The 11136-nt window shown below is 48.5% G+C and overlaps 1 protein-coding gene across 1 annotated transcript; it reads right to left on the minus strand.

Moving 5' to 3' along the window:
• Positions 1 to 4564: 4564 nt before the first annotated feature.
• On the minus strand, positions 4565 to 10505 carry LOC109757160 (nuclear poly(A) polymerase 3). The gene is made up of 10 exons (XM_020315993.4): positions 10076 to 10505; positions 9902 to 9979; positions 9700 to 9798; positions 9114 to 9176; positions 8872 to 9033; positions 7367 to 7480; positions 6982 to 7044; positions 6596 to 6892; positions 5692 to 5856; positions 4565 to 5581 (listed from the first exon to the last, which is right to left on the minus strand). Exons 1-10 carry the CDS (start codon positions 10292 to 10294, stop codon positions 5252 to 5254), a joined length of 1590 nt encoding a protein of 529 aa, XP_020171582.4. The 5' UTR covers positions 10295 to 10505; the 3' UTR covers positions 4565 to 5251.
• Between the last annotated feature and the right edge of the window lie 631 nt (positions 10506 to 11136).

Genomic DNA, 11136 nt, shown 5'->3' on the forward strand with positions numbered 1-11136 from the left:
CCCAGGTACACGTTCTTCTTACAATTAACCAAACGTACACTTTCAGTCTCATGTAAGCAGTGCGTGCATGCATTGTATCCCTTATTTGTCTGTCCCGAAAGGTTACTGAGAGCAGGCCAATCGTTGATGGTTACAAAAAGCAATGCTCGTAGGTCAAATTCCTCTCCTTTGTGCTCATCCCAGACACGTACACCAGGTCTGGCCCACAACTGTAAAAGTTCTTCAACTAATGGCCTTAGGTACACATCGATGTCGTTGCCGGGTTGCTTAGGGCCTTGGATGAGAATTGGCATCATAATGAACTTCCGCTTCATGCACAACCAAGGAGGAAGGTTGTAGATGCATAGAGTCACGGGCCAGGTGCTATGGCTAGAGCTCTGCTCGCCAAAAGGATTCATGCCATCAGTATTTAGACCAAATCTTATGTTCCTTGCGTCAGCTGCAAAATCTTTGAACACTCTATCGATCTTTCTCCATTGCGTTCCATCAGCGGGGTGTCTCAACTCCCCGTCGGACTTACGGTCCTCTTTGTGCCATCGCAACGACTTGGCATGCTTTTTGTTCATGAACAGACGTTTCAACCGTGGTATTATAGGAGCATACCACATCACCTTGGCGGGAACCCTCTTCCTGGGTTTCTCGCCCTCAACATCGTCACCAGGGTCATCGCCTCTGATCTTATAACGCAATGCAGTGCATACAGGGCATTCATTCAAATTCTCGTATTCACCGCGGTAGAGGATGCAGTCGTTAATGCATGCATGTATCTTCAGAACCTCTAAACCTAGAGGGCAGACAATCTTCTTTGCTTCGTACGTATTGGCGGGCAACTCGTTATTCTTCGGAAACATATTCTTCAACATTTTCAGCAAATTTTCAAATGATGAGTCACCTACACCTTCCTGTGCCTTCCATTTTAGCAAATCCAGTGTGCAGCCCAGCTTTTTCAGACTATTATCGCATCCTGGATAAAACGACTTTTTGTGATCATCTAACATGCGATCCAAATTCTCCCTCTCCTTGTCAGTTTCGCAGCGTCTCCGTGCATCAGCAATGGTCCGACCAAGATCATCAGCGGGCTCATCATGTGCCTCTTCTTCACCTTCACCTAACCCTTCCCCACCTTCAGCATCATCCTCCATGAAAGTATCACCGAAATGATCATGATAGTTGTCATCGATATCATCCCCTTCTTCATCTTCTTCCATTCTAACCCCTCTTTCTCCATGCTTGGTCCAACAATTATAGCTTGGCATGAAACCGTGCCGAAGCAGGTGCATGTGAACGTCTCTTGAGGAGGAGTAACCCTTCTGATTATTACAGACAGCACATGGACAGATAATAAAACCTTGCTGCTTGTTCGCATTTGCCACTACGAGGAAATCTTTCAAACCCGTAGTGAACTCGCCGGAGAGTCGGGGACCGTACATCCATTGCCAATTCATCTGCATTATTATTATATAAAGTATATAATTAACCATCATGCATTTGTTAAACTAACTAGCTAGAAATAATACAAATTAAACAATGAACTACACACATGCATATTTTATCAATGACACATGAAAGGTTCAAGTGCTAACCGCGATCGCGGAGGAAAAATAAACGAGAAAGCTCAAGTGTGGCTCGGACACTTCATATCATGTTTGTTTCAGGCTCTCGGGCATTTCATCGAACACCTTGTGTGCATAGGAGGAACCAAAAGCAAACCCACCACCCCCTTCTGAAAATTGTGAAGTGAGCTGAGTGAAGTGAAGTGAGCTGAGTCCTATATATAGGGATGGGCCTTTAGTCCCGGTTGGCCTGGCCAACCGCAACTAAAGGCCTTCGGGGACCTTTAGTCCCGGCTGGCCAGGCCAACCGGGACTAAAGCCCCTCCCGTCCGCCAGCTGGATGGGCCTTTAGTCCCGGTTGGCCTGGCCAACCGCGACTAAAGGCCTTCGGGAACCTTTAGTCCCGGTTGGCCAGGCCAACCGGGACTAAAGCCCCTCCCGTCCGCCAGCTGTCGACCGAGCGCGCTGGGCCCAGATAGTTGGTCGCGGGTCTCCTCCCGAACCGCGACTAAAGACCCCTTTTGTCGCGGTTCGATTGTTTTGGGGACTAATGGGGTCGTATGGAAGCCTCTTTTTCTACCAGTGCTGGCACCTACGTCGTGGTCATCTCCGATGACGAAGGTTAGCTAGGGTAGTACGTAGTAGTACATAGGATTTTTTTTGCATGCTTTGGGGTTGAAATATGAGAGACTCGAATGAAGAGTGCTAATTTGAGGCGTGACCGGTCACTGTCCGCGGACACGCCCGGCATGTCCGCGGGCGTTTGAGGGGCCGAATTTACAAAGTCCGACTGTAGATGCTCTTACATGAAGATCCGTGTAATATTTTTAGTTTTTTTCTTACATATTATGTCACTTGACCTAGACTTGGTTAAGTCTTATCTTTTTTCAGGTCGACGGCAATTTTCATCAGCCTTCTTGTATTGCCATTGCACCGCCCTCTTCATGTGCATTGGGAGAAACAACGCGGCATGTCAACGAAAGAAGAGACGACATATGCTTTCGGATTCAGGACATGAATCCAGTAATACATTTTTATCTATCTATACTACTTCCTCCGTTTCTAAATATTTGTCTTTTTAGAGATTTCAAATGGACTATCACATACGGATGTATATAGACATATTTTAGAGTGTAGATTCACTCATTTTACTCCGTATGTAATTATTTGTTTAAATCTCTAGAAAGATAAATATTTAGAAACGGAGGGAGTATATGCGTGCAGTGAGTTATGCACCGCACGAGCTGGTTTGGGGCCGTCCACGCATGGAGCTGAGCTAGCTATAGTAGTGGCCAGCGGACGAGGGCAGGTGGATCGGCGTCGAGACAAACTGCACATGCATGCAGCGGGCGGTACTTGGACTACCGGAACATGCAGATGCCGCGCAGCTAATGAGGGAGGCATATAAATCTGTACGTGCAGGCAGGCGCGGCAGCGTACCAGCAACGGTACGCTCGCACGCATCCGTCCGTGATCAAGGATCCACCACGGTCGACTTGTCACGCGCGTCCAGTTAATGCGCCGTCGCCCGTCGCCCAACCGGGGACCTTCGCCGGCCAGATCAGGACGCGAGCACGTAACTCGCCAATGGAGTACGTACGAGCGTGCATTTACGCTGCTGTACGTACGCGGTTGGCCGGCGCGGCACGCGCTCGTGTGCCTGTCGGGCCGTCGCGTCGAGCGGGTGGGCGGCCGCGCCAGGTACGGGCATGGCATGGCACGGCCGGGCGGCGGACGTACGCGCGCGAGTCGTGTCCTGCTTGTCCGTGCCAGCGAGAGGCCTGCCGGCCGCGTGCGTGTTCGCGCGCCGGTTGCCATCACGCATGCTTCGGCTGCACGCTCCACCGGCGGGCAATGCCGGTTGCCGGCTCGTGCGCGCAAGAGGCGCATGTGCACTAGTGCCGAGTTTCTCCGCTCCACTCCGTGCATTTGGTCGGACGTATGTGCACCGGCCCGGCCGCGTCGTCGTCGAGCTCTGTCCTGTTGCTCCGTGCGAGCGAGACCTGCCGGCCGCGCGCGCGCTCTCGGCCGGGTTGCCATCACGCATGCTCTGGCTGCACGCGCCCACGTACGCGTCCTGAGCATGGCATGCGTGGGCATGGCCCCGGCGCGCGCTGGCCGGCACGTGCGGTGTATAACCGGCCGCGCCCTGCCAGGCTGATCGAGGGAGCGTGCGCGCCCCGGGTCGACCGGCTTCCCCTGCGCACTGATGTGCTTTCGTGTGGCGCGGGTGCGAGGGCGCGTCGGGATCTCGGCCGGACGTGGGTGGGCTGCGCAGCGCATGTGCGCAGATGAGTGAGATGGCTTCGGGACCGATGGATGGAGTAGCTAGTGGCCGTGCATGTTACTCGCCACGCCAAAAGCTGCCGATGATTCTGTTCCGCTGTCGGTGACCGCGACGCCGCTCGCCGTGGCCCGGAGCGCGGCTGCGTGGCCCTGTGCCACCACCACCATGTGACAACGACCATGTATGCACACAACGTGAGTGAATTCCCGCTTTCACCTCTGCCGCATCGCTCTTGCTGTTCCCTTTTCCATGGCAAACATATCTACACACTTTTTTTTCTCTCGAATCAACAACAGGTCCACAGACTTGGTAGTAACTGAAATTAAGAACATGTGCACAAACTTGGCAGCTGGTTCAGTAAAGTCAGAGCACATGGTTGTTTGTGCCGCCGTATTTGCCGTGGTTTGTAGGGTGGGTCTCTTGTCTATGATGCGCAAACTTCGGATCTCAAAAATAGAATGATCCCGAGAGCTAGCCTGGGTCATCAGGCGTGACGCAAATACTATGACGGCACACATACACCTACGAGCCAAGGCCATAATGGCCTGGACCAAATGCATCTCCTCTCACCTGAACGCCAGACCCTGGACCATGTACGCAGCAACAAAATACCATCATGCTGAACACTATGCATCACCATCACCATCATCATCATCAATACCAAATACGTACAAACCATTACTAGCAAACATCATCCACCTCTGCACCAGAACACAGGACCACATACAGGTTTCAACTGGTTTTTCACTTTACAGTTTATTATTCAGTACCACCACATCAGATCAGGCACTCCGGAGTACAAAAGAATGGTTCAGTGTTAGCGCAAAAAAAAAAATGGTTCAGTGGCAAGGGCTGTCCTGCTCGCAAAATGTAACAGCACATACTACTGAGAAGATCAACTATACATTGCAGACAACTTGGGTGATTTGCACCCAGCAGGCACCAGAATTCACAGCAGAAACCAGCACTTGGACCCGTTCATGTAGACATTTTACCTTTTTTTTTGGTTTGCCTCCCCATCTTCAATGGGTTTCCAGTAACCCTTCCACCGACTTCTGCTTGGCAGCTGTGAGCCATGTAACCTACATTTTTTTTTTGAAACAATAACCTACATTTTACATTCTACTGCTATAGGCCACCATGCCAATATACGTTTTTTTCCTTTCTTGTCAGACACTATGCCGATAATACTGACCACTACACATGCGCTTGAATAACCATCAGAGCAGACCCAAGTCAGTTTCACGATCTTAGCGCACCTGGAGCTAATAAAAGAATACCCTGGTCTTCAGATTCCCTTTGCTAGGGGCAATAAGGAAATGAGAAGAAACCAACAGACATGATTGAGTATCGGCCCGATGATCAGCATATAAGATGCAAAAGAGTAAGTGCCAGATGATCCAGCAATATCCTAGCCAATTGTACTCCAACAGTCAGCTGCTGCCTGGTAGCCCACCCCATACTGGTGCAGGTGCCGAGAGTAAAATGAGTCATTGTACATGCTTTTTGGCAGCTCTGATGCGCCAACGAGGGACAACGTCAGCTCTGAGTCTGTACATTTCACCTTTCCATAGACATCATTGATGACATATTTCATGAAATCTTCCTTCAGAGAGCTAGTATCAAGAAGAGTATCTGATTGAGGGATGAGGCCCCAGTGATATACAATGTTGGGTTTGACGACTGTATGATCAACTTCCTGTGATGAATTGGGGTCACACTCAATGCCGTTATCTTCCAGCTGCAGACCACAAGTTAAAACCATTTAGATTTACATCCTTGCACTAAATGAATAGTTGAGCTGCGTGAGTATGAAGGAAAAACAACACGACTGCACTGCAGCAAACAAACCTTGAGAATAAGGTAAGGAAAGCGGGATTTAACCCATCCACTCCAATCATGCAGTTCTTCAGAAGTTGGAGCACATAGAGCAATGCGAAGAAATTGTTCATATGTTGTCGAATATGGGAAGGGTTCAAAAATCCATGCCCACTCAAAATCATGGCTACCTAGGTCCTGTGCCAAACAATAAAGAACTATTAAGAGTTGATGCAAAAATAAACTCGAAGTGTTCAAGCAAACATATGTGCACTGGTCTAGTACTAGAGAAAACTGAACCGCAAAAATATTCCAAGATAAGCTGCATCATGTACAGTTTTGTTAAGAGGACAGACAAGGGCGAAAATGTATGCTCACTGAAATGATATTGTGAACTAAAACTTCAGATGAGTATCAATGAACTAGGTGTATAGTAAAATGCAAAAAGTAAATATAGTCAAGTACTTGAAGTGAAAAAGGAACACGAGATAGGTGTCTATGTGTCAAGCTAGATCATTTGGAATGGTTGAGATGCAGAAACCATAGTGGTATGAAACAGTGGATTAGTTGTCCCTGGGAAAGAAATTTAGAACAGGAAAGAGTGCCGAATACATGTATGCATGGAAGATCTGAATTTGTGGCATAGGAATGTCAGAATGTGTTGGTTTATGTAAAGCATTAGCAAGTTGACCAATCTCAGCTACATATCACCAATCCACCATCATTATACTAAAAAAGGAAAGCTACTCCCTCCAATCCATATTACTTGTTACAGCTTTAGTACACTTTGTTTCAATAAATGACTAAATATCTAGACCATATAGAGTTTTAGACAAAACCTCCTCAGAATAACAAAATCTGTGCATTTCACAAACTCCACCAAACTTCGAAAAGCAGGACGAACACAACTATAAGTGAAACTACCTAACTTACTGACCTTGGTCAAAACAAAACCACGCATAAGCTCCTCTCTGATCTTCCTGAAGGTACCTTCCGTCATATTAGACGCACAGAGCTCCGGCGGAGAACAAGGCATCACTATGGGCATTAAACACCCATCTGAACGCGTGCAGTTAGTTTGCTGACCATGCAGATCTACTGGAATATGCCAAGGCCAGTGAGCAAATATCTCAAAGAACATGGTGAATAGACCATTGGCAGTGGCATTTGGAAATCTCTGACAAACATATGCTGCAAGAATCGCCAAATGAATCCCAGCAAAGAAACCAAGCAACTGCAAAATGGCATAGGACATGTCAACATGACACGGTCAGACCAGAATATAACTGAACGGCAATCAGCAGCACATATTACAAAACATACATGGCAATGAAGTCCCCGCCTCCTAGCCCATAGTTTTATGCATCGCAACAGAACTTGGAACTTCTGCATGAATTGTTAACAAAGAGAATTTGAAGTGAAAAAACAACAATAATTTGAAGTACTCTTGTGTAAAAGTAACAATGAGCAATACCACAGTCACATTAAATCAATGGAAACAAGAGCACGGATAAGAGCAAGTAAATAAATCAAAGGAAACAAGAGCATGTTAAGCGGGAAGTGCAGAAATAGATGAATACAAGAGTAAGTAAATGAATCGAGGAGAAGTGTAGATTCAAACATGACTACTTTGGGTCCTCATGTACAATTATGTAGGGGACAAAAATGTGACCGAGTGCTGGTGAAGTAAATTAGAATAGACTGTAACCTCTTGATCCGGCACTAGCTGCACAATCTGCTCATTAACACGAACTCCAGACAAACTCTTCCAACTCCGTGAATCAAGTCGCCGAAGATACTGAGGACTAGATGTATTTATAGCCTGCATGAGCAAGTAAACTCGTCAGAATATAGACCTTCCACTTTTAGTACCACGTCTGTGAGACAGTCATGATAAAGATAATTTGGAGGATCATACTCCACATATATGGATTTATCTTGTAAGTATCATTTAGGGTGCTGAACTCAGAAAAACTGCAGAAGCATTACTACAAGCAAAATTAGATGTTCTAGATGTGAGTTCTTTCGATCAAGGTAAATTCTTTGCAAATGTGTTGATCAAACAAAAAGTCGGTGCGTACATGCGAATATGTGGTGGCTTTTAGGCCTGCTCAGCCCGACTCCTTGACTGACTGCTTGGCAAGCAGAAAAATAGAATTATGTACTGTGCCCCTATTCCTAGGGATTAGCAAACCTCATTCGGTAGGCGTGTGATTGAAGCACAACAATAATATTGGTCACTATCTGATCCAACTCTCCAATAGATCCTTAAGATTCAAAGGGGAAGAGCTTGTTACACGTGGACCAACAAGCAAATTCACCAGCCATAGTTAATTTTGACAGGGTACCAGTTAGCATGGCTTGAAGCCAGATTTCATGCCTTTTGCTGTGATAAGCCTGACGAGAATTGGCTTGATCATGCACATATTGCTGTGAGCAAATGAACCAAGTACAGGGCGTTTCTTTTTCGAGCATCAATGTTTTTCAGGCTAGTTTCGAGAAACAGCTGGTACGAAATGGGTGAGGCGATGACGTACAGTGGACTTCTCCTGACTAATGATCAAATGACATTAGACGTCCCATAGTTTTTTTTGCAAGGCTGGGGTTAAATGTGGGGTGTGATGTCAAGGAAAAGAAGTGAGATCTTGTCACACAGATAGAGAAGTTTGATGCCCAGGATGAGCAACATGTGTTATCCAATAATCTTCTGGATGTGGTGTCAGATATCTGGTATGATTATTTTGAACATCTAAAGAGAGGTAGAGGGGTGCACAATAGTTGTTAGCTGGTAACCCCAAGTCACTAACATAGTCTTTTTCCACAGTGCGGCAAAGGCCATCAAAGAGAATGTTCTATCATGTGTACTGGGGATGGAGAGTGCAAGGAAAGTCAGGATTGTATTTGTGCACTTCTAGAACTTCATTTGGTTCTGAATCAGTCAGGTTTGACACCGGAAAAAGGTATCCGAGGTTCAGGGCCATGTTTGATGATTTTAAGGTGCCAGATTTAAAGAGATTATAAACTACAGAGTTATACCCTTGGCTCCTCAGATCAGAGGCACTTCAACTATCTAGAACTAGAACAATATCGTCCTAATGGTAAGCTGCTCACTAACAGGTTCACTCCATGAGTTAAGGTAATTGCACATAATCAGACAGGATTCGTAAATACAGGTATAGTTTTCTAGAAGGGGTGTCAGTGCAACAAACTTGCCTGAACTGCATCAAGGACTGGGAGCTGGGCGTATGTCAGATCAACAGAAATCCCGCTGAATCTAAATCGCATCAATGGAACCTTGGCATTTTCCACAGTCTGCAGTCCTGATACTTCCGGCCTGCACTTGAGAATTTGTCGCAGAACAGCAAAAAAGTGGTACTGCAAGATTGACATGACATGCGTTAGTATCCTGATGAAGCAAAGGTGGAGAAAGACGGAACACAAACGACGATACTTACCGGCAGGTTTGCGATACAGGGACCAACACATAGTGCATCGATGTCAGATTCAGGTCCGTGAGCCTTGAACAAACAAAAATATTTGATCAGCCAAGGCACTTGATTTATTGCATCATAAGTGGCAACTAGAACAAACAGAAGGTGCACACATATGTGACAAGGCATATAACTTATAATGGCACATCCAATTAACGCTCAGAGAATGATCTGGGCATAAGGTCAGGCACTATAAATAACAGACCATTTTCTGCTCCTGTATTGTCTCTGCTAATAGGTTTGCAATCTACATTCCTTGCAATATATGCCGGATTAATTGGCCAAAAGGTGTGAATCTCTAAACCTAGGCATTACTACAAACATGAAATTCCAAGGAAATCTGAAATTGGGGATAATCCAACCAATTTACTAAACATGGAATTCTATAGAATCTTGAAATTGAGCATAATCCAACCAAATTACTACTACGAACATGGAATTCTACAGAATCTTGAAATGGGGGATAATCCAACCAATACGGTCAACCCCGCGAGCATTCAGAGAAATCATGACCACATCATTTTGGTAAATATCTTGCGTTCTTGCTTACCCCTAATGTGTAAGAACCATAGGTGAGGACCGTAGCCGTCACCCGCCTCGGGGGGACCCTCTCCTGACAGGCCACCGTCTTGACCCAATCCGTCACAATCTGCAAGAGCAAGCAGCGAAAACACAAGAAATCAGGAACTCCAGCCCGACGCACACGCGCGCAATACCCGATTTTTTCAAGCCAGAATCACACGCCCCAGTACCTTCTTGAGCTCGCGGATGACCTGCTCCCGCGTCTCCTCCTCCTCGGGCGTCGGGATGGCCCCCTCGTCCGTCAAGAACTGCATCACCCCCAAGAAAGGAAAGCACGAGATTACTCAGAGATAATCGGGGACAGCAGAGAAACCGGAGGAATCGGGGGATGGCCGGGGGCTCACCTGCACGAGGGAGTGGGTCCGGCGGTAGTCCATCTCGAAGAAGTCGGGAGGGGGCCGGTGCGCGACCGGCCAGGGGAGGAGGCGGCGGCCCGCGGGGAGAGGCGGCGGGGGCGGGTACATGAAGAGGGGTAGGGGCTGGGGCTCGGGGGGCGCCGGGGCGGCGTGGGTCCAGACCGGCAGGTCCGGTGCCATCGCCGGCAGCGGGCAGTAGGCGGCCATGGCGGGGACGGCGATCGCCGGCGGCGGAGGGGACGGGGAGGGAGGGAAATTCTCCTCTTTTCCGTCCGACGCGTGTTGCGTGAGGTCGGCTGGGGTTCTGGGGTTCTGCGCTGTGGGGAGGACGGGATGGGGAGGTGGGGAAGAGGGAGGCGGCGGCGGTTTTGTTGCTGTGTTTTGGGCCGCCAGCTGATGCGGGGTCGTGTCAGAGACAGCGCCGCTGGCTCCGGGACATCGGCCGTTCCAGAAAGTTCGGTCCGGTCTCCAGCGATTTGTGGTCAAGAAACTGGGCGTGGGTTTTTTTGTGACGCGTCAAGAGTCGGCTATGCCAAAAAATTTGATTTCTAGAAATTAGGAGATATTTGTAAATTTATGATACTCGGGCCGTCACAAGAAAAAACCCCAATCCGGCTCCTCGCTCGGAACCCAAACTCACTTACTCTCCTCTCTCGCTCCGTCCTCTTCTCCCCCCTCTTCGATTCCGATCCAATCTGATGCAATGTCGAGCTCCGGCAACCATTCTAGCTCCAACGTTGACATCGACGAGGAGCTGACCCTCCGCATTGCCTTGGAGCGGTCCAAGGTGGACATCGGGCAGCTCCGGATCTGCAGCGTCGCCGCAGCGCGGACGCCAAAGGTGGGCCCTCCCGGCCCGCGCGCAGCTCTGCCAGGGCAGCGCAGTCCGCTCTGCCCTCTTCCCCGTTCGGCAGGTCCTCTGCGCGAGCAGCAATGGGTGCTAGTGCGGTAGTGCCCGCGCCGCCCGTCACAAGAGGCAGCAGGCAAAGGGAGAGGGACACGGCGGAGCAGTCCGTGCGCCGCCACCGCAGGATGCCGATGGAGCTTGA

The sequence above is a fragment of the Aegilops tauschii genome, chromosome 2, assembly GCF_002575655.3.
Source record: "Aegilops tauschii subsp. strangulata cultivar AL8/78 chromosome 2, Aet v6.0, whole genome shotgun sequence".
NCBI classification, from domain to species: Eukaryota; Viridiplantae; Streptophyta; class Magnoliopsida; order Poales; family Poaceae; genus Aegilops; species Aegilops tauschii.

What these genes read in the sequence shown, in the direction of transcription:
- LOC109757160 (XM_020315993.4), bottom strand. Translation starts at nt 10,294, where the DNA reads ATGGCCGCCTACTGCCCGCTGCCGGCGATGGCACCGGACCTGCCGGTC. An exon ending in CAGTCCTTGATGCAGTTCAG is followed by an intron (nt 7,481 to 8,871) that starts GCAAGTTTGTTG and finishes TTGCTCATGCAG; the next exon opens with GCTATAAATACATCTAGTCC. An exon ending in AGCTAGTGCCGGATCAAGAG is followed by an intron (nt 7,045 to 7,366) that starts GTTACAGTCTAT and finishes CAATTCATGCAG; the next exon opens with AAGTTCCAAGTTCTGTTGCG.